This window comes from Mobula hypostoma, chromosome X1 (assembly GCF_963921235.1).
Source record: "Mobula hypostoma chromosome X1, sMobHyp1.1, whole genome shotgun sequence".
Classification (NCBI taxonomy): domain Eukaryota; kingdom Metazoa; phylum Chordata; class Chondrichthyes; order Myliobatiformes; family Myliobatidae; genus Mobula; species Mobula hypostoma.
The window spans coordinates 30,722,301-30,744,702 of record NC_086128.1 but is presented as its reverse complement, the minus strand read 5'-3'; the positions used below and the strand labels follow the sequence as shown (position 1 = coordinate 30,744,702).

The 22,402-nt window shown below is 42.7% G+C and overlaps 1 protein-coding gene across 1 annotated transcript; it reads left to right on the top strand.

Annotated features, from left to right (window-relative positions):
- Positions 1-3,419: 3,419 nt before the first annotated feature.
- On the top strand, positions 3,420-17,778 carry mrpl10 (mitochondrial ribosomal protein L10). The gene is made up of 5 exons (XM_063037281.1): positions 3,420-3,531; positions 8,057-8,226; positions 9,966-10,130; positions 15,806-15,950; positions 17,081-17,778. The coding sequence occupies exons 1-5, from the start codon at positions 3,495-3,497 to the stop codon at positions 17,341-17,343; spliced, it is 780 nt and encodes a 259-aa protein (XP_062893351.1). The 5' UTR covers positions 3,420-3,494; the 3' UTR covers positions 17,344-17,778.
- Positions 17,779-22,402: the final 4,624 nt, after the last annotated feature.

Sequence of the window (22,402 nt, the reverse complement as noted above, 5' to 3'; positions counted from 1 at the left end):
TGGCCTTCTGTCCTCTCCTATCAGATTCCTCCTTCTCCAGCCCTTTATCTCTTTCACCTATAAGTTTCCCAGTTCTTTACTTCACACCCTCCCCCTCTCCTGGTTTCACCTATCACCTGCCACCTTGTATTTCTTCCTCCCCTCCCCCACCTCCTTACTCCGACTTCTCATCTTTCTTTCCAGTCCTGATGGAGGATCTCAGCCCAAAACATCGACTGTACTCTTTTCCATAGATGCTGCCTGGCCTGTTGAGTTCCTCCAGCATTCCTCCAGTTGTAAAGTTAACAACTCTGGTCAGTTAACACGAGGAAATCTGCAGGTGCTGGAATTTCAAGCAACACATATAAAATTTGCTGGTGAATGCAGCATCTCTAGGAAGAGGTACAGTCGACGTTTCGGGCCGAGACCCTTCGTCAGGACTAACTGAAGGAAGAGCTAGTAAGAGATTTGAAAGTGGGAGGGGGAGGGGGAGATCCAAAATGATAGGAGAAGACAGGAGGGGGAGGGATGGAGCCAAGAGCTGGACAGGTGATTGGCAAAAGGGATATGAGAGGATCATGGGACAGGAGGCCCAGGGAGAAAGAAAAGGGGGAGGGGGGAAGCCCAGAGCATGGGCAAGGGGTATAGTGAGAGGGACAGAGGGAGAAAAAGGAGAGAGAGAAAAAGAAAGTGTGTATATAAATAAATAAATAACGAGTGGGGTACGAGGGGGAGGTGGGGCATTAGTGGAAGTCTGAGAAGTCGATGTTCATGCCATCAGGTTGGAGGCTACCCAGACGGAATATAAGGTGTTGTTCCTCCAACCTGAGTGTGGCTTCATCTTGACAGTAGAGGAGGCCGTGGATAGACATATTGGAATGGGAATGGGACGTGGAATTAAAATGTGTGGCCACTGGGAGATCCTGCTTTCTCTGGCAGACAGAGCGTAGGTGTTCAGCGAAATGGTCTCCCAGTCTACATCAGGTCTTGCCAATATATAGGCCACATCGGGAGCACCGGACACAGTATATCACCCCAGCCGACTCACAGGTGAAGTGTCGCCTCACCTGGAAGGACTGTCTGGGGCCCTGAACGGTGGTAAGGGAGGATGTGTAAGGGCATGTGTAGCACTTGTTCCGCTTACAAGGATAAGTGCCAGGAGGGAGATCAGTGGGGAGGGATGGGGGGGACGAATGGACAAGGGAGTCGCGTAGGGAGCGATCCCTGTGGAAAGCAGAAGGGGGTGAGGGAAAGATGTGCTTAGTGGTGGGATCCCGTTGGAGGTGGCGGAAATTACGGAGAATTATATGTTGGACCCAGAGGCTGGTGGGGTGGTAGGTGAGGACAAGGGGAACCCTATTCCTAGTGGGGTGGCAGGAGAATGGAGTGAGTGTAGATGTGCGTGAAGTGGGGGAGATGCATTTGAGAGCAGAGTTGATGGTGGAGGAAGGGAAGCCCCTTTCTTTAAAAAAGGAGGACATCTCCTTCATCCTGGAATGAAAAGCCTCATCCTGAGAGCAGATGCGGCGGAGACGGAGGAATTGTGAGAAGGGGATGGCATTTTTGCAAGAGACGGGGTGAGAAGAGGAATAGTCCAGATAGCTGTGAGAGTCAGTAGGCTTATAATAGACATCAGTAGATAAGCTGTCTCCAGAGATAGAGACAGAAAGATCTAGAAAGGGGAGGGAGGTGTCAGAAATGGACCAGGTAATCATGAGGGCAGGGTGAAAGTTGGAGGCAAAGTTAATGAAGTCAACGAGCTCAGCATGCGTGCAGGAAGCAGCGCCAATGCAGTCGTCAATGTAGCGAAGGAAAAGTGGGGGACAGATACCAGAATAGGTTTGGAACATAGATTGTTCCACAAAGCCAACAAAAAGGTAGGCATAGCTGAGACCCATATGGGTGCCCATGGCTACACCTTTAGTTTGGAGGAAGTGGGAGGAGCCAAAGGAGAAATTATTAAGAGTAAGGACTAATTCCGCTAGACGGAGCAGAGTGGTGGTAGAGGGGAACTGGTTAGGTCTGGAATCCAAAAAGAAGCAGAGAGCTTTGAGACCTTCCTGATGGGGGATTGAAGTATATAGGGACTGGACATCCATGGTGAAAATAAAGCGGTGGGGGCCAGGGAACTTAAAATCATCAAAAAGTTTCAGAGCGTGAGAAGTGTCACGAACATAGGTAGGAAAGGATTGAACAAGGGGGGATAAAACAGTGTCGAGATATGCAGAAATGAGCTCAGTGGGGCAGGAGCAAGCTGAGACAATGGGTCTACCTGGACAGGCAGGTTTATGGGTCTTGGGTACGAGGTAGAAACGGGAAGTGCGGGGCGTGGGAACTATAAGGTTGGTAGCAGTGGATGGGAGATCCCCTGAGCTGATAAAGTCGGTGGTGGTGCGGGAGACAATGGCCTGGTGCTCCTTAGTGGGGTCATGATCGAGGGGTAAATAAGAGGAGGTATCAGCTAGTTGTTGCTGTGCCTCGGCAAGGTAGAGGTCAGTACGCCAGACTACAACAGCACCCCCGCTTATCGGCAGGTTTAATAGTAAGGTTAGGATTAGTGCGGAGGGAGTGGAGAGCAGAGCGTTCGGAAGGAGTGAGGTTGGAATTGGAACAAGGTGTGCTGAAGTCGAGACGATTGATGTCCAGTCGGCAGTTAGCAATAAAGAGATCCAGAGCAGGCAGAAGACCAGAGCGGGGTATCCATGAAGAGGAGGAGGGTTGAAGACGGGAGAAGGGGTCATTGGTAGGGGTGAGAGAGTCCTTGCCGAAGAAGTAGGCTCGAAGGTCAGTTCACTGTGCTCCACCCAACGGCCACATCCCACCTCCATTGCCCAGTCATCCCCTCCAGTTCCATTGTCTTAATATAAAATAAGACATTAAATGAATGAAACAACATGTACTTTTTAATAAATTCAAAACGTTCTCACCCTCTCTACACCAGCCACCCCCACCCCCCCATCCTTCTATTGGCAAGCCTATTCATGATTCAAACTACCAAGTTGTTATGGATCCCATGTGGTTTAGACCTGAAACGTTGACAGTTCATTCTCCCCCCACAGATGCTGCCCGATCTGCTGAGCCCTCGGCAGGTTGTTTGTTGCTCCAGATTTCAGCGTCTGCATGACTTCCTTGGAGACTCAGAGGTGATCCTGCAGACACATTCCCGGAGATTTGCAGGTAGTCCCGATGGAGGGTCTCGGCCCTGAACTGTCAACTGTTTATGCGTCTCCATGCCACCTGATCTGCTGAGTTCCTCCAGCATTTTGCGCGGATTACCCCACCCTCCTTCGTTCAGGGCTGCAATTTGCTCACCGGTCCAGAGGGGGCGCAGCCGCTGAGGTCGCGCCGAAGACGGGTGGAAGCATCTTGATCGGCATTGGCTGTTTCTTCGTTGTTTTGATTGGCTATTCTCCTCCTTTGCTACTAATTGGTCTGTTCGGAGAAGCTCTCCAATTAGCCGCTGGTACTGCAATCTGACGAATCACGGGCGGGTTTGTTGCGGCGTCCCGGCAAATATGGCAGCAGTTGGTGGGCGATTGCTGAATAGTAGAGGTGAGTGGAATCGTCTGTCCTTGAGTGTAGGTCTGAGTGCTGGCGCCGGTTGCAGCAGTGTGCGTCGGGGCGGAGGATCTGGAGGCTTTAAACAAGAGGTTCACCATAATTGTCTCACATCTTGTCTTCCCAACCAGTCCCTGCCGACTTTTGGCCCTGACATCCCTTTTTTCCGGGCTTCCCTTGATGTTGCTTCCGCCTCCCCCGGGCTCCCTTTGATGACGCCCTCCTTTCCCCTTGATGATATCCCCACGTCGCATTCTCCTTGATGCCCATATTCTCTCCCCGTTCCCCCGGCTCCTCTTGATGATGCCCCCCCCCCACCACCGCGATGCTCCGCGCTCCCACCCCGGGCTTGCCTTGATTATGCCCCCTTTTCCCCACTCGCACCCTCTGGGGCTCCCCTTGTTAGTGCCCCCGCCCCTATTCTTTTGCCATTGCCCCAGATTCCCTTAATAATGTCCATTCTTCCACAACCCTTTGCTCCCACTTTATAAGGCCCTTTACCCACCAGCTTTGATGCTCTCCCTAGGTGTTATCAAGTGTCATCACTGAGGAATTAGAATATAAATAGTAACACTAAGCCTTAGTCTGTGATGTGAAGTTCAAAAGGATAAGAAAAATAAATTTTAAAAAAGGGAATTTGAAGAAACTTATATGGAAGAGATTGTGTAAAGAAGCATCTAACGAAACAAATTAATTAATGACTGCAGAAGCAGGAATCTGTAGTAACAATTGATATGCTGGATGAGCATATGTGTGATACAGTGGTCAAAATCCTGTATCAGAACTGATTTGATAATTATTTCTATTTTTCTTATCTAGATCAAAAGTTTTAATCTTTTGTTTTTCCTTTAGAAAATCTACTCCTGAGCATCTACAAATATCCATTTTCTATTAATGTGCAGGATAACAAAATACAAGTTTATAGTATTCTGAGGGGCAATGATTGAGTAGACCGTCAGTATCATAGGATTGAAATATATCTACTACTAAAGGGCATATATTTAAGATGGTGGGGGGGGCAAGTTCAATAAATATGTGCAGGCATTCTTTTTACACAACATGCCTTGAATGGACTGCTAGTGGAGGCAGATATGATAGAGGTGTTTAAGAGGCTCTTAGGTAGGCACACACACATGCAAAGAAAGAATGTGGACTGTGTGCAGGCGGAAAGGAATTTGATTTAATTAGCTGAATTAGCTTTGCACAAAATAGTGGACCAAAGGACCTTCCCAAGAAGTTATGATAGACAACTTCAAGTTCACTTTATTGTCATTCAACCACGCACATGTATACTGTCAAAAGAAAAGATGTTCCTCTGGACCAAGGTGAACAACACAGTAGATAGAACTCTCCCACACAATGCATAAAGTAATGTGATCATAAATAAATTAACATAATAAGATGCATTTATGACACAAGTTAAAAAGTAAACAATATAATGCTATTGGCACTTCATACACGATGAGCACCTATTTGTGCCTATAATGATATTATGAAAAGTAAGCAGCATACAGGTGCCCCCCGCTTTTCGAACGTTCGCTTTACGAAAAAAAGACCTACATTAGTTACCTGTTTTCGCTAACAGAAGGTGTTTTCACTGTTATGAAAAAAGGCAGTGTGCAAGAAAAGCAGCACGAGATAAAAGTCAGCGCGCGCCCCGAGCAGCCACTTTCCCCCGGATTCGGAACAGCATTCTAGCTGGCATTGCTTAGACACGTGCCTGTGAGCAGCCGTTAGCAAGATGAGTTCTGAAGTGTCGGAAAAGCCTAAAAGAGCTTGTAAAGGTGTTACACTTAGTGTAAAACTAGACATAATTAAGCATTTCGATTGTGGTGAACGAAGTAAGGACAAAGTGAGTTTGGCTTGTGGAAGTTGATGAAGATGATGTTGAAGAGGTTTTGGCATCTCATGACCAAGAACTGATAGATGAAGAGCTGATGCAATTGGAAGAGGAAAGGATAACAATCGAAACCGAATGCAGTCATCCAGGAGCTGAACGTGAAGCAACTGCATGAGATTTTCCCTGCAATGATAAAGTGCGACTTTAATTTTGAAAGGGTATATCGGTTTAGGGCATATTTGCAGGATGGTTTGAGTGCTTACAAAGAACTGTATGATCTAAAGATGCGCAAGGCTAAGCAGTCAAGCAAGTCTTCCACATCAGCCACAGCAGACGCCGAACCTCGACTTTTGACATCGAGGCAGGCAGAATAGCAGAAGATGACCTGCCTGCCCTAATGGAAACAGACGATGAAATGACACCCCAGTGTCCCACCACCCCAACCCCTGGGCCGCGGACAGATACTGACCCGCGAAGAATGCAGCGGTAGCCGGGACGCACCAGCATATCTTTAAGAAAAAAAGCCGAAATAAACAAGTTAATTAATTAGGTGCCACCCGGTATGTAAATGTCGGCCCAGATCAGAGGTGATTGCCGATTGCCTCACCTCTGATCTGGGCCGACACTTACGTGCCGGGCGGCACCTAATTAATTAGCTTGGTTGTTTTGGCTTTTTTCTTAAAGATGTGCTGGGTGCGTTCCGGCCACTGCTTTACCCCTGCATGCTTTGCGGATTGGTATCGGTTGGCTGCCCGGAGGGTGGGGGCCACTGCACCACCCCAATCTCCGACGACTCAGCCTAACACACCATCATCAGTGTGCTTGGCGCTGTCCCAATTCCGGTAAGTGATACTACACTGTACATACATTATTTCTACTTTATATCAGCTGTGTATCTTTACGTGTTATTTGGTATGATTTGGCAGCTTCATAGCTTAAAGGTTACTGGAGAGCGCTTGCGTGAGATTTTCACTACGGTGGACAGTGCGGCAATGACTGTGGAAAAGTATTTCTACTTTATATAGGCTGTGTATTAATCATATCATTCCTGCTTTTACTATACGTTACTGTTATTTTAGGTTTTATGTGTTATTTGGCATGATTTGGTAGGTTTTTTTTGGGTCTGTGAACGCTCACAAATTTTTCCCATATAAATTAATGGTAATTGCTTCTTCGCTTTACGACATTCCGGTTTATGAACCGTTTCATAAGAGTGCTCCACCTTCAGATGGCGGGGGAAACCTGTAAAATTATAAGATCTTGAGGGTCAGTCAGGGCAGATTTTGTTTTTATACTTCCTTTGGTGGATGAACCCTGAACATAGTCTCAGGATAAAGAGTTGCTGATTTAAGACTGAGGTAGGAAACAGTTTCTTCTCTGAGAGTTGAAGCTCTTTGGAATTCCCTGTATATATTCAGGATGAGTTTTTAAAGAGTTTAAGGAAATTGAGGTTTATGGGAATCAGGCAGTGGAATGGATTGAAGCAAAGATCATAATCATATTTAATGGTAAGTAAGGTTCAAGAGGCTGCAGAGCATGTTCCTACTCCTGATCATTCTCCTTTGTGCATCTTGCACTCCTTTTAATCCATCTAAATTCTCCTAAAATTTTGATGATGTGTTCCACATACATACCACTTTTGATCAAGAATGGGTTATCATTGATCAACAAAAATGAACATTACACAAGAAGATCAAATGATACAACGAGGTTGATCTCGAGTCTTTGCTGAATTAGCTACTCTCTGGCAGAACTCTGCTAGTGGTAAGAATTTGGAGAAAGATGTAAAAGATTTTTTTTTCCACATCTAGCCAATGTTCACTGCCTTCCTTGTGTGAAAATTTGCTTATGTTTACCTGGCATGTGTGTGTTCAAATTGCCAGCTGAAGTTAATTGTTCTTGGCACCTGCATGATTTGGAGAGACTTTGAGAAAAGGTTTCTCTGATTGTAGGATCCTGAAAATTTTCTTAATTTGGACATTTTAAAAAAGAAAGTACTTGGCCACCTCAACCCCTTATGACACAACTTTTCTGGAGATGAAAGATATAAACTGCTTGCGGAACTCAACAAAACTCCGCCATGGATGGTCGCAAGCCCGGCTGTGAAAGGAGGAGGGTTGGGCGTGGGGCTAGCAGCACTGTCTAGTTAAAACCCAGAGCCTGGGAGATGAAGGATCTTCACGTAGCAGATGTATGAAGTTGTGTGGTGAAAGTGGAATCCACAGGGCCGATTAGCAATCTTTTCGGCCCAAAACAGAAGACTCTGGTGAGCTGCTGTTGGCGGCCTATGCCCCAGTAGGAAGAAGAACTCAGTAAGACGAGCAACATCTGTAGTGGCTGGGTTGAGTGCTGCATCATGTCTCTCCGGTAAAGTTAATGATCGCTTTGCCTTCACAAATGTTGTTTGATTCGCTGAATTCTCCCAGGAGTATATTGTTTGCTCCAGATTTCAGCATCTGCACCCTTAGGTCTCTGCTCTTTTGGTGGTGATCCAGTCTGATAGTGTTTAAAGATAGTTTTTCCTTTTCCTGGTCCTGCCATCCCTTTACTTCTGGAGATGCCTGAATTTAATGCCCCACTAACTTTGTGCTGACTACTTGAAGGTTTAAACAAAACTTGATGTGCAAATATTTATCTTTTTGAGCAGTTTAATAAGCTGAAATTCTTTTTGTTTTAAAGGGTGGCTTCCTTTCCAACTTATTGTGCGCCATGGGTCTAAAGCAGTTACACGACACCGCAAGCCCATGCACATACTGCGCCAGAAGCTGTTGGCTGTCACAGAATATATCCCACTAAAGCCTGCTATCCCAGAAAGGTGCATTAAACCCAAGCGGCAGGAGGTTCAAGAGGTGAAGACATTTAATGGGCATGCATTTTGTTTTAATTAACCTTTCTTTTCCTCCATGGTGTGCCAAGCTTTGTCACGCTTAATCTTGAAATGAAGTATATTTTTCATGGACCAAAGAATTTTTTATTTCATGTAGTCCTTTTTAACAAAAGCTGTGCAGGTCTGCTTCCCATTCCACTCAATTCTTGAAAAACAGCAGTCTTTGCAGTTTGTGGATATGTTGCTGATACTGCTCAATGCCTTAAACTGTTGCCCAGAGGAGGTAGAAGAAGAGGCGCTTGGCATTTCATCACTGGCAAAACATAATTGATATTGGGGAGGCTTTTGTGGAGATGAGGCCTTGTCCATTTGTGTGCTTTATATGGAATATTGTCATATTGATGAGAAAATAGAATTTAATATATAATTGAGAGCTGTTCACTTAATGTCCTTTGATTATGTCACTTATATAAATTTGAAAGCAATACAAACTTGGCTTTATCTGCTGTCTCAGGTACAATCAAGGAATTGTTTAAATGTTACACCTGAACAATGTGAATTTCTCTGTCATAAATCTTTTACATTGAAGATGCAATATTTCCTTCTAAAGAAAATTCTTGGGGAAAATATTCCTTTCGAATAGAGTGGAGAGAGAAGACATTAATCCATTGAAATCTGTGCATGTATGTGCAGTTCTCTCATTGGATTTATGCCACCAGAGACCATTTATGAGCATAATTGATGTAGGAAATAAAAATAACAAAGACTGCATTGTCTTACAGTACTGTGGAACAACAGCAGATTTACAGAAATCTGATTAAAATCTTAAATGGAACTTTATTAGTGGGGTAAGGATGTGAATTAACTGTGCCTGGTTAGCACACATGTAAAAATACATTGATTGTTCTTCATGCTCGTGAAACAAAGAGGGGAAAATAAATCAGTGTTCATGACAACAGCACTGATGAAATAGTGTGTTATTCACAGACATTTATGATAATATTCCATAGCTACATTACAGAACTGTTTAAACAGATTCATCCTGGTTTTATCCAGGTCATGAAGTGAAGTGATAATCCCTAGCCCTGAATCTATTCAGTGTTTGAATGGAGCCAGTGATGTGTGCTTCCCATGTTCACCCCCATCCACCTTCACTGATGTCCATTATAGTCAATGCCAGCTATGAGAGATCTGTGGTATCCAGGAAGAGCAATCATGCTCAAGCTAATTAAAATTTTATAAGACAGCAAACCAAGAAGCAAACATTTCCTCAGTGAAGGTTGGGGCATTCTTGCAGATTAGGAGAAAGTTGGAATATAGGAGATTTTGTTTAAATGTTGTGTGACTTTGGAGATATTGGATGGTGCACAAAGAAAGTAAAATTTCAAGGCCAGTGATGTTATTGAGTAATTATCTCTTATCAATTACACCTCACTCATTTTCAGTGAACTTTATAGGAATTTACATGAATGTGAAATCCCTTTCAAACTACTGAAATTGTATTCAGTTTATCTAGAAAATGCTGCAGATATAATGGAGGAGAAGCATAACACTGACAATAGCATCCAGATTGCTGCATTTTACTGTGCAGTTACAGAAAGTGCTGTCAGTTTCATAAAGTAATGATGACAAAGGCTAATGGTTAAACAACGACTGAACACTTACAATAGGATCTGTCTCTTTCCTGCATGTAACAGCATTTTGTTGGTTGCTTTTAATCAATAAGACACAAAGGATAATGTTCATCAATTTCTCTTCTAGCCATCTGCCTTAGAGAAACTGATACGGCGTGATGTTGAAAAAGCATTCAGCGAGAATAAAATGATTGCAGTTTTTCAGAACAACTCCATTAATTCTGAGGAACTAAAGCTACTTCGACATCGAATGCTAAAACATGATATTCGCATGAAGTTTTTCCCTAATAGGGTTTGTATTTATTTGTGTCATTCTATTATTGAACACATTCATTGAATTGCTTTGGACTAGGTAGTAATACTTGTTTCACCAGACCCTTTTTGATTATTCGTTAGAATTCCTCCTAAATGTACACTCAGTGATCACTTTATTAGGTACTTCTTGTAGCTAATAAAGTGGCCACTGAGTGTAAGTTCGTGGTCTTCTGCTGTACTCCATCCACTTCAAGGTTTAACGTGTTGTGCATTCAGAGATGCTCTTCTGCACACCACTGTTGTAACATGTGGTTATTTGAGTTGCTATTGCCTTCCTGTCAGCTTGAACTAGTCTGGCCATTCTCCTGAGACCTTTCTCATTAACAAGGCATTTTCACCTACAGAACTGTTGTTCACTGGATGTTTTTTTGCACCATTCTCTATAAACTCTAGAGACTGTTGTGCTTGAAAATTCCAGGTCAGCAGTTCCTGAGATGCTCATTTCCAACCCCCCCCCCCCCCCCCCAAGATCTGGCACCAACAATCATTCCATGGTCAAAGTCACTTAGATCACATTTCTTTTCCATTCTGATGTTCGGTCTGAACCACTTGACCATGCCTGTATGCTTTTATGCATTGAGTTGTTGTCACATGATTGGCTGATTTGCATTAACGAGCAGGTGTACCTAATAAAGTGGCCTCTGAGTTTATTTTCTCACTCCTCTAGAAAGTATCAGCTCTCAGAAGATCCATAACTCTCCATATGCAAGCCTTTTCAGAGGTATGAAGGTAGAAGTATGAAAGCTTGGTTCTAATCCCAGAAACAGTTGCTTCCCCAACTTCTGGAGAAAAGTATTTGACTGAGGCAATGGGACCTTGCCTCTAGCACTGTATCCATTGAGAAAATAACGACAAGTGCTGTTACAAGAATATTAACCCCCAATAGTAATGATGATCAGTTAGGCATGGAGAGAATCGGTATTTACTGACAAGTGCCTTTATTGGCTCAGTTCACAACCACATGAATTTACCCAACTGAATACCTGTGTGCACACTCTCTAGGTTTCCCTGGCCCTCCACGAACAGTCAAAGAAGAGAAAAATTAATACCCGGGAAAAGGAGATTATCACTGTCCAGGCATTTTTCTTGATCCTAATGTACTGTAGTCCCCACATCTCTGATGTGGGGTCATCCACTTCTGCAATGGTTGGTCTCCGCAGAGTTGTTGCTGTCTGTGCTCCCAAAATCCTCCATTCTTATTCTTTTCCTTATCGGGTCAATCTATTATCTTTCCATTTTGTTGACTCAAGATCATCTGACTGACCTGTGTCAGCTTCTCATTGGAAGTGGCCCAAGCTTTATGGCTGTTTCCTTCAGCCTTGTGTTTTTTGTTCTGTCCAACTTAGATTGGTTCAAACCTGTCTAACCAGGTCAGCCAAACACTGGACCCAGAAGACCAGATTGCAGGCTGTTCCTTCTGCATGCCTTCCACTTTACATAATAAACAGCTTCTTATCTGAGCAAAGCACATAAAATGCTGGAGGAACTCAGCAGGCCAGGCAGCCTCTATGGAAGAGTAAACAGTCAATATCTCATACCGAAATGTCAGCTGTTTACTCTTTTCCATAAATGCTGCCTGGCCTGCTGAGTTCCCCCAGTACTTTGTGTGTGTGGCTTTGATTTCCAGCATCTGCAGATTTTCTTATCTTTGAGCTTCTTATCTGAGAATGGTCTCAGGTTTAGCAGATCATCAGCAGAAACTCTGTCCATGTTCATTTGCTCTGATTAAGCTATCCTAAAGCAAGAACCAGTTCACAAAATGGTGGTTACAAGAACAGTCTCAGAAAATGGCCGCCTGCGTTCCTGCAACTGCATGACAAGAACACTTTTGCTTTGTCTGTTTCCACCGCCCTTGCCTCATTTCTGTTCGCTGATTTGTAGATTGTAGTTCTTTCTAGCCAACAATGCCTTCCTACTTTTTCAAGGAAGCTGCAAGAATATCTTTGAATTGTTCCCCTGTCTTCTCAGTCAAAGCTGTCTGTTTTGGAAATATGCTTGTTCAACTTGTGTACAGTGTGGCCTGCCCAACAGAATCAGCTTCAGATGTAATTTTGTTAGCCTGGGAGAAGATGGTTTTTTATTCTGCCAGTGGAGTGGAGGATTCTGTAGGGACAGTATTGTTGGTCACTCTCCAATGCCTCGGGATGTCTAATTTAGGTAACCTTACAAGGATAGGGATCACTCCTGCCCAATGGACTGTGAGATTAGTGACATGTTTAAGTCTGGATCTTCAAACATTCTTTTCCTAAGATGACCAAGGACTGCTGAAGCACTGCTGTGGGCAGCACGGTAGCGTACCAAGTAGTGTAACACTTTCCAGCACCAGTGATCACGATCAGCATTCCATTCTCACACTGTCTGTAAGGAGCTTGTATGTTCTCCCCATGACTGCGTGGGCTTCCTTCAGGTACTTTGGTTCTGAAAGGTGTTTGGATTAGCGTTAGTAAATTGTGGGCATACTGTTCCGGCGCTGGAAGCGTGGTGACAGTTGCGGGCTGCCCCAGCACAATCCTCGGACTGTGTTGGTCATTGACGCAAACTATGCATTTCACTGTATGTTTCGATATACCGGTGACAGATGAATCTTTAAACTTTGAATTTTAGCAACAACATCTGCCATCATTGTAAAGTTGATTGTAAGATATGGGAAGTAGTTCATATTTTCTAGGGTGTCACCATGGGTTTTTATTGGTGGGCTGCAGTTTTGAGCAATAGGGACAGTTTGGTGGGGGACATTTGTTTTATGTGTATTGAGTGTAAGGCACATTCACTCTTGTGCTGCAATGAATTATTCATTAATGACTTGGACTTCCAACTCCTGGCCTCCACACATACTGTAGCAGTATAAGTTGCATTCTGTAGCAAGGTGAACTTGTCATGGAGTAGAAGCAATGTAAATGAATGGTTCCCCATTTGACCTTTAAATTATCTCGATTCCAGCAGGAAACTTCACAGAGATGAGGTGCAGTGTTGCAGCCATAAAGATTGAGGAAATTGTTGGGATGGTGAGAAATCCTTGCTTAATGCCAGTCTGCACTGAGTTGTCTGATTTGGACCTGTTAATTCAGATCAAAACTTGCATGGAAGCATAAGAGCAGAAGGCCATTTGGCCTCTCAAACCTGCTCTGCTATTAGTAAAATCATGACTGATTGACTTTCCCACTCTCTCCTTTACCTGCCTAACCCCCTTATAGTTCAACAGTCTGTCCATCTTGTCCTTGAGTACATTCAGTGACACTCCACCTCCACTGCTGTCAAGGGTAGAGAATTCAAAAGTTAAAACCTCTGCAGGAAGAAGTCCTCCTTATTTCAATCTTAAATAAGTGACCTTCATTCTCAAATTATACCCTCTGGTCCTAGACACTCCCACAAGGGCAAACATTCTCTATACATCCACCCTGTAAAAACATCTAAAGTAGATACAGTGCTGAAAGTTAACATAAATGGAGCAAACAGTTAGAAGGATAAATGGTATATTGGCCTTTCTGCAAGATCATTTGAGTACACAGAGAGAAACGTTTGGCTCTAATTATATTAGCCCCGAGGGGTACCAAATCTGGAACATTGTACAGGTCTGATTTTCCGATCTAAGGAAGATTTTGCTTGCATTACAAGGAATGTAACAGAGGTTCACCAGAATATTTCTTGAGAAAGCGGTTTTGTGTTTCTGGAGATATTTAGCACAGAAGGCTCATACACTCTGGAATTAGGAAGAATGAAATTCTCACAGAAATGTGTAAGAAGAAACATTTTTTGGCTTGATATGATAACTGTAGATTCAAAGTTTCCATTAGTTTTGGTATCAAGAACCAGGAGTCACCATCTCAAAATAAGGGGTCAGCCAAGGAGGATTTGGAAGCTCACTCACTGAATATATGAGATAAGATTGATAGGATTTTAGAGGTTAAGGGAATTGAGGGATAAAGAGAAGGGCTTAAGAAGAGATAACAAGAAAGGACTCGAAGTGAGTTGTCAGTAGAGAGCATATTAAATGGTTGAGCATGAATGCAGGATGGAATATTTAATTCCTCCTTCAAGTCCTCCTCTCATACCCCAATAACAGTCATCTTGCCATTTAACTCTTCTTTCCCTGCATTGGTCAGTCCTCTCCCTCTCTTTTCTGTGACTTTCTGCTCTTCTCTGTCTGTATTTGTTGTCCCTGACCGTACTCACTAGTTTACCAGCTGTGACACTGCAGTACTTTCACTAAACAGGTGTCGCAATAGTTTGATTTTCATTCATTTTATAAATCAAAGATTGCATTTATTTGTTATGTGTACATTGAAACACAGTGAAATGTGTCGTTTAGCATCAGTTTGTGGGGTGGGGGCAGCCCGCAAGTGTTCCTACGCTTACATAGCATGCCCACAACTTACTAACGCTAAACCTGTTCATCTTTGGAATGTGGGAGAAAACCAGAGTACCTGGAGAAAACTCCTTACAAACAGCAGCAGGAGTTGAACCCAGGTCCCTGGTGCTGTAAACTTTACCCTAAACACTGGGCTACCATGCTGCTCTTTTTTTTTTCCAAAGATTTGCTTTAAAGATCAGAATAGACATTTATCAATACAAATTCTCTAAGACAGTGGTCCCCAACCACTGGGCGGCAAGCATGTGCTACCGGGCCGCAAGGAAACGATATGATTTGGCAATATGAACCGGTATGAGTCAGCTGCACCTTTTCTTATTCCCTGTCACGCCACTGTTGAACTTGAATGCACGCAAGGTCCGCAAGAATATTGTCAATATTAAACCGGTCTGCAGTGCGCAAAAGATTGGGGTCCCCTGCTCTGAGACATTCGTGCAGGTGAGATTTTTTTGAGACATTGATTATATGTTTAGGTAATTTCACTTTCTGTTTGTAATGGATATAAAGCTTAAAGGAAGGTATGTTTAAGACCTGTCCTGTATTTTGGTCCCGCACTGAAAGGTTGGCCAAGATTATGTGCTTGTGGAGAGTGGGAGTTGAACAGATAAACCTCCTGATTTCGAGGCACTTAGCAAAGGCTGTTGGTAAAAGCAGCATCACTTTACCTTGTATAGAGATTCCATAGTCAATATTCCATTCGTCCTTGCAGGAGGTTGCTGTTTGGGCTGTTAGGAACAGCTTCTTCCCCTCTGCCATCATATTTCTTAAAGGTCCATGAACATTACCTCACTGTTTTCCTCTTTTTTTCCCACTACTTTTTAAAATATTTTTTATTGTAACTTACAGTAATTTTTTATGCATTGCATAGTACCGTTGCTGCAAAACAACAGATTTCATGGCATACAGTTATGTCAGTGATAATAAATCTGATTCTGGGCATATGCTGGCTCACAGCAATTGCATTCCCTTATTAATTTTCTCTGCAACCTTTTCTCTTCACATACCCGTCATCGCTATTCACAGATTCTATAATCCACACATTCAGAGTAATTAGCCAACCCATGCAAGAATGTGTAAGGAAACCAGAGCATGAAGAGAAACGTGCACATTCATAGAGAGAACATGCAAACTCCATACACCGTCAGGATTGAACCCGTGCAATGAGCTATTAAAATCAGAGCAAAATGTTGGTTAGTTTAATATTAAAAGCTGCAATACAAGTGCATTGTTTCTTTACAATGTGGATCAAGCTGACATTTTACCTCCAGCTATTTCCATTTCAGGTCCTGCAATCATATGTAACAGAGACCAAGTATGAGAACCTGCTGCCTTTGTTTATTGGACGCAATATCATTGCTGTGAGTAAGGAGCCCAAAACAAAAGAGCTACTCCGTATTGTGCGCAACACACCTCAGATCACCTTACTAGGTAAGTGTTCTTTTAGAACAATAGTAGAGCAAGAGAAAATTGCTTTTAATGTTTGCAATTTGTAAATTGTGAATGATCAATAAAGTTAATTTCACACGTTTCATTACTTTGCATATTTTTTATTTCAAGGCTTTATTTTCCACTACAGAAAATGTTGTATTCAAACATCACCATATAACTTTCATGCTTGTTAAAATGCAGATGGTTGCAGAAACTAAATTACCTTGTGGACTATTGTTTTTGATGGAAGTCGTACGTAATTGTAGAGAATTTCAGCCAATTTTGTTTGTGCTTTCTTACTGACTGCCCTTGTTTATCATTGGCTGCTGCATAAAGAAATAAGTGGTGTCAAGGAATAGACTGTTTGAAGATTTACCTTGGTTTTGTATTTGGTTTCCTGATCATCAATCTCTGTTGCATTTAGTCTGTGGAATCTAAATTTTAGTGACTGGAATGAAGTCTGTCTTTTTCTTTGAGAAGTACTCCCCAGAAAGTGAAGCAATTAGTAATTCCATTGAAATGCAAATTAAACTTCTCACAAAACAAAAATTGGAATACTGTGTGCAAGTAATTTGTGACAAGACAAACAATAAATGAAGCATTGTTGAAAGATGAAGCATTGGTGACCTTGTAAGGCTGAACTGTGCATCACATCTGTGCTTTATGATTTCTGAACTCATCTTAGAATATCTTAGTTTTAAAATTCTCCCAATCTTTGAATCCCTTCATGTTCTTGCCCCTTCCCATCTCTGTAACCCCTTACAATCCTTTGAAATCTCCATAATCTCTTCAAGTCTAGTCTCTTGTCCTTCCACAATCATAAATCATTGATGATCGTGCTGAGCCCTTTCCCCTTCTCCCACCCCCAGGATGTTTTGTGAGGTTTTTATGTAGTTTTTGGACAGGCTTTACTCTCTCCCTCTGTGGCCTGGAGTCACATTTTGAGGATAACTTCCCTTTTCAGCACTTGATGTTTCATCACATCAAAGTTCTTGTTTTTCCTTGTTTCCTGAGGTTGTTGTAGACTGAGGAAGTCGTTGGCATTTCTTCTCTATCAGAAATTTGTTTGTCAGGATATAGAAGATATTAAAAGCAATATCTGTTGATTGTACTCTTTGTTTCCTACGTAGGTGCCTGTATTGAAGATGCCCTCTTTAGCAAGCAGGGAGTTGTTAAATATTCCACGCTCCCAGGACTGCAGGTCATCCGTGGGGAGGTTGTAAGTGGGCTGACTCAGATGACATCGCAGACATATCAGCTCCTGAACAATGGTCCCGTGCTCCTCACGACTTTGCTGGGGCAATACTTGAAACAACAGAATGAAGCTGCTACTGGACAGAAAAATTCAGTAAAGGAGGAGCCCAAGGAAACCGAGAGAATCCAAGGATCTTAGTTCCCCCTGAACATATGGACTAAAATCAAAGTTTGGATCTGCAAGTTGTCATACTGAAAATGAATACGAACTATTAGTTACTAACTTTGATCTGCATTTCATTTTGTATGGTTAAAACATAGACTGAAGCAGAAATAAATACATGTTTGTTTCTGCCCAGAGGTGTAAAGGACTACTGGCAGGTGCAACTGTCTTGTGGCTCCCATCTTCTTCTCCTAAAATACAGTTTTTACTTTCTATTTCACCGTAAACGGCATGATTTTAAGCAAAATTACAAATAAAACGTATTTAAAACTATTTAAAACTAAGTGTGAGTTTTATCTTCCATCTGTATATAAGACCATAAGATACGGGCGTAGAATTAGGCTATTTGACCGATTGAGTCTTCTCCCCTATTCCATCATGGCTGATTTATTAACCTTCTCAATCTAATTTTCCTGCCTCCTTCCCCCCCCACCCCCGTAACCTTTGATGCCCTATTAATCAAGAACCTATCAACCTGTTGGCTAAAGAAATTCCTCCTCATATCTGCTCTAAAAGGATGTCCTTGTGTTCTGAGGCTGTGCCCTCTGATCCTAGACTCTCCCACTATTGGAAACATCTTCTCCACGTCCACTTTAGGCCTTTCAATATTTGATAGGTTTCAATGAGATTCCACCCCCTTATTCTTCTGAACTCTAGTGAGTGCAGGCGGAGTTTAGAACAGGGTTTCCCAACCTGGGGTCCACGGACCTCTTGCTTAACGGCATACAAAAGGTTGGGATCCCTAGTTTAGATGAATGAACGGCAATCTCATTGAAACCAGAGTCACCAAACTCTCCTTATTTATTAATCCTTTAATTCCCAGGATCATTCTCGTGAGCCTCCTCTGGATCCTCTCCAATGGCAGCACATCCTTTCTTCGATAAGGGGCCGAAAACTGCTCACAATGTTCATCTTTGCAGGAATAGTTTGGTTGTGTATTCCAGTTAACTGAAGAGCTATTGTGCAATATGGTTCCATGTTTGTGATTGATTAATGACTCCAGTTTCAGATGTTGGATAAAAATGAAAAAAAGACAGTGGTGGATATGTGAAAGTCAGAAGTGCACATCAACATTTGAACTAGGAAGAATATTATTATTTCAGCATTCTTAAAGGAATATTCTTTATTTTTGGAGTTTATATTTGTGTGCACATCTAGCATTTTCTGTTTGTTTTTTTTTGTATGATCAATGGGTATTCGTGAACAGCCTGCCATAAAAAGTGTGGAATCTAGTAAATTATCTGTTACCATTGAATTGGTGCAAATTGATGGACTTCAAATTTTTTTGAAAAATTGTGCAGTAATATACAGGCAGTTTAAGCACTATGCAAAAAGACTACAAATGTATGTGTAAATTTTGTGTACAATAGGTCAATGGGCTCCTTTGGTCATTGCTTTTGCCAATCAAAATGTGGATGGATGTTAGATTTTTTTTCCTTGATCTGTGTTAGTGATGTATGCAGTTCCTGCTAGTTATTATTACCCATGGAAGAGTAGACAGTATAAGTGGATATTGAATAAAAACAATGATCCACATTTTGCTTGGCTTGCACTTGTTTTTATTCAATGTCTTGGTGGATGTGGTGTATATGGATTTTAGTAAGACACTTGACAAGGTTCCCCTTGAGACCTCGGGGACAATGTAGTGGGAAGATGAAGGAAATAAATAGACAAGTCTCTACCACTCCTTAAGGGCACCGCACCAGAAGTCATAGCATTTACATGGACTAAGGTGGGAAAAATAAATGTTTCCTGTGATAACTTGAAGTATTGTGGTGATACCGATTGCCTTACTCATTATGCTAAAGATTTGTATCTCATGTGGTTAGAACATAACATGATTAGAAATAGAAGCAGGAGAGGACCATTGGAACAAGTCAGCTCTGCCATTCATTAGATTCCTACTTGATCTTCTACCTCACACCCAGTTCTGGTACTATCTCTCATCTCTTGATTCAGTTAATATCCAATGAGCTGTTTTGAATGAACACAGTCACTGAGCTGCCAAGGCCCTCTGGAGTTGAGTGTTCCAAATGTTCACCATCCTCTGAAGAAATTTCTCCTCACAATAGTCCTCTTTCCCCTTCCTGTGCAACTGCATTCCCTGGTACGAAACTCTTTAGCCAGGGAAGCATCTTCCCTGTTTCTGACTTGCCAATCCAAACAATATAAATGTTTTGATGAGATCTCCTCAGTTTTTCTAAACTCTGCTGCAGCTGGATGTTGGCTGGGTGTTTAGAGCGACAAGGATGTGATTATATACACCTAGGACCCTTTGAACATTAACACTACCCAGTCTTCCACCACCTTTCTGCTCTGTGCAGCAAGGTGGATGGATCCATATTTTCCCACAATATATACTGTATTATGTTCTCATCCATTTACTCATCTTGTTCATATCCCTTTGAAATCTCGACATTGTATTTGGATTCCCACTAATTTAGTACCGTTGGTTAACTTGGAAATAATTCACTCTTAGCCTTAATGTTAAAAGGGTTGGACAGAGTAGATGTGGAAAGGTTGTTTCCCTTGGGGGGTGAGTCCAGGACGAGAGGCCATAGTCTTAGAATTAGAGGGTACCCAGTTAAAACAGAGATGAGGAGAAATTTTTTTAGCCAGAGGGTCGTGGATTTGTGGAATTCGTTGCCACATACAGCTGTGGAGGCCCGATCATTGAGGGTGTTTAAGGAGGAGATTGACAGGTATCTGATTAGTCAGGGTATCAAGGGATATGGGGAAAAAGCCAAAAATTAGAACTAGATGGGTGAATAGTTTAGCTCATGTGGGGAGCTGCGGAGCAGACTCGATGGGCCGAATGGCCTACTTCTGCTCCTTTGTCTTGTGATCTTGTGATCTAGCCAAATCATTGATTCTGAAAAACTGAGGTTCAAGTTCCAAATTCTTGCAAACTCATCACAGCCTGCACACCTGACAATCATCCATTTATTTTAATTCCATGCTTTCTGTCAGATACCAATTCTCAGTCTGTATCTGTATATTTATCCCAGTTCCACCTCTTTGTAACCATGTTGATCATCCCCTTGTGTGGGATGTTATTCAGAGCTATCTAAAATTCAAAATACACCACGTCCTTTGTTTCCCTCATTATCTATTCTACTTCAGAGGAGAGGCTAGTGAGTCCCTGAGATCCCAAGAGCGATTCCATCTGGAGTTTAGCCATCTGGAGTGTGGGCACGTGGCCAAGTGGTTAAGGCTTTGGACTAGCAACCTGAAGGTCGTGAGTTCGAGCCCCAGCCAAGGGAACGTGTTCTGTCCTTGAGCAAGGCACTTAATCACATATTGCTCTGCGACGACACTGGTGCCAAGCTGTATGGGTCCTAATGCCCTTCCCTTGGACAACATTGGTGTCGTGGAGAGGGGAGACTTGCAGCATAGGCAACTGCTGGTCTTCCATACACCCTTGCCCAGGCCAGCGCCCTGGAGAGTGAAGACTTTCCAGGCGTAGATCCATGGTCTCGCAAGACTAACGGATGCCTTTAATTTAATTAGCCATCTGGTGCTTAGCTCCTGGTAGGGTCACCCATAGTGGTGAGGTCAAGGGGGAGGTTCCAGACAAAGACCTCAACGGTGGAGCTAGTAGAAGATGATGACACATTACAATGACAGTGAAGGTGGAGGAAGGCTACAGCAGGGAAGTCTTGCATTCCATGTAAAACTTTTTTTGTAAACCCGTTTTGGCTTTGTAAATTCCGATTACTATTTTCCTGGAGATCTGTTATTACAGATTAAAAGTGCAGTCGGGGAGGAAGTGAATGTAAAGTCTCAACAGATTCAAGATTGTTTAATGTTATTTTCTGTACACAAGTGTAAGGAGAATGAAATAATTGCTACTCCAGATCTGATGCAACACAAAAAAAAACACAAAAGATAAAGAATATAATAATAAAACATAATAAACATAAATACATAAGATGTCTTGTATACATAAATTGATTGTATGTCCATAAAGTGACATAAGGTGAGTGATGGGAAAAATAAAGTGGGTGGGGTGGAGATGTTGATCAGCCTTACTGCTTGGGTCTGGTGGTCCTGGTGTGGATGCTAAGTAGCCTCCTCCCTAATGGGAGTGGGATAAACAGTCCATGAGCAGGCTGTGTTGGAACCCTTGTGATGATTCTGGCCCTTTTCCAGCATCTTTCTGAAAAAACAGTATGTTTACATATTACCAGCAGCCGATGCTGATGGTGCTTGAGATACGACACCAAACAATAAACAGTCCACCCTGATGCATTTCAATTCGTAGTCAAGACTTCAACCAGACTTGTTTGAAGAAACCTCTGCCCAATTACCATCAGCTTACTAGCACCAGTGGTCCCAACACACTAGACTACTGTTATACTAAGATAAGGAATGCCTAGCATTCCATGCCCAGACTGGATGTCGGTAAATCAGAACACTTGGCTATCCTTCTCCTACCTGCATACAGGCAGAGGGTAACGGGCAAAACTCCAGAGATTAGGTGATCACAGGAGGAGAGGAGCATTGAACCGATAGATTAAGTCGTGTTCAAAGACTTGTCTGTAGATCTGAATGAATACATCATGACTGTCACGGACTTTATTAAAACAGATGTAGACAAGTGTATCCCCATAAAACCAAGATATCCACAACCTGCTGATGGCCAGATCAGAGGCATTCAGGTCTAGTGAATAAGAAGATACAAGAGGTCCAGGTACAATCTCCAGAAAGTCGAAGTGCCAATCATGGGCAAAATGCCAATTCCGGACTAAACGTAAATCAACGGCTCAGACAGGGTACCTGGCCAAGTACTGAAAACCTGTGCTACTCAACTGGCTGGAGTGTTTACTGAGACCTTTAACCTCTCCCTTCGGCAGTTATCCACCTGCTTCAAGCAGGCTTCAATAATACTGGTGCCTAAGAAGCAGGTGGTGACCTGCCTCATTGACTATCATCCAGTAGCACAGTGGTGAAGTACTTTAAGAGGTTGCTGATGAAACATATCAACTCCTGCCTGAGAAGTGACCTGGATCCTCTCCTACAGCTCAGCATTCAA

Excerpts from the sequence above, each read along its gene's own strand:
- mrpl10 (XM_063037281.1), top strand. The coding sequence starts at position 3,495 with ATGGCAGCAGTTGGTGGGCGATTGCTGAATAGTAGAG. Across the intron at positions 10,131-15,805 it reads TGAAGTTTTTCCCTAATAGG|GTCCTGCAATCATATGTAAC; the intron begins GTTTGTATTTAT and ends TTTCCATTTCAG. Across the intron at positions 15,951-17,080 it reads ACCTCAGATCACCTTACTAG|GTGCCTGTATTGAAGATGCC; the intron begins GTAAGTGTTCTT and ends TTTCCTACGTAG.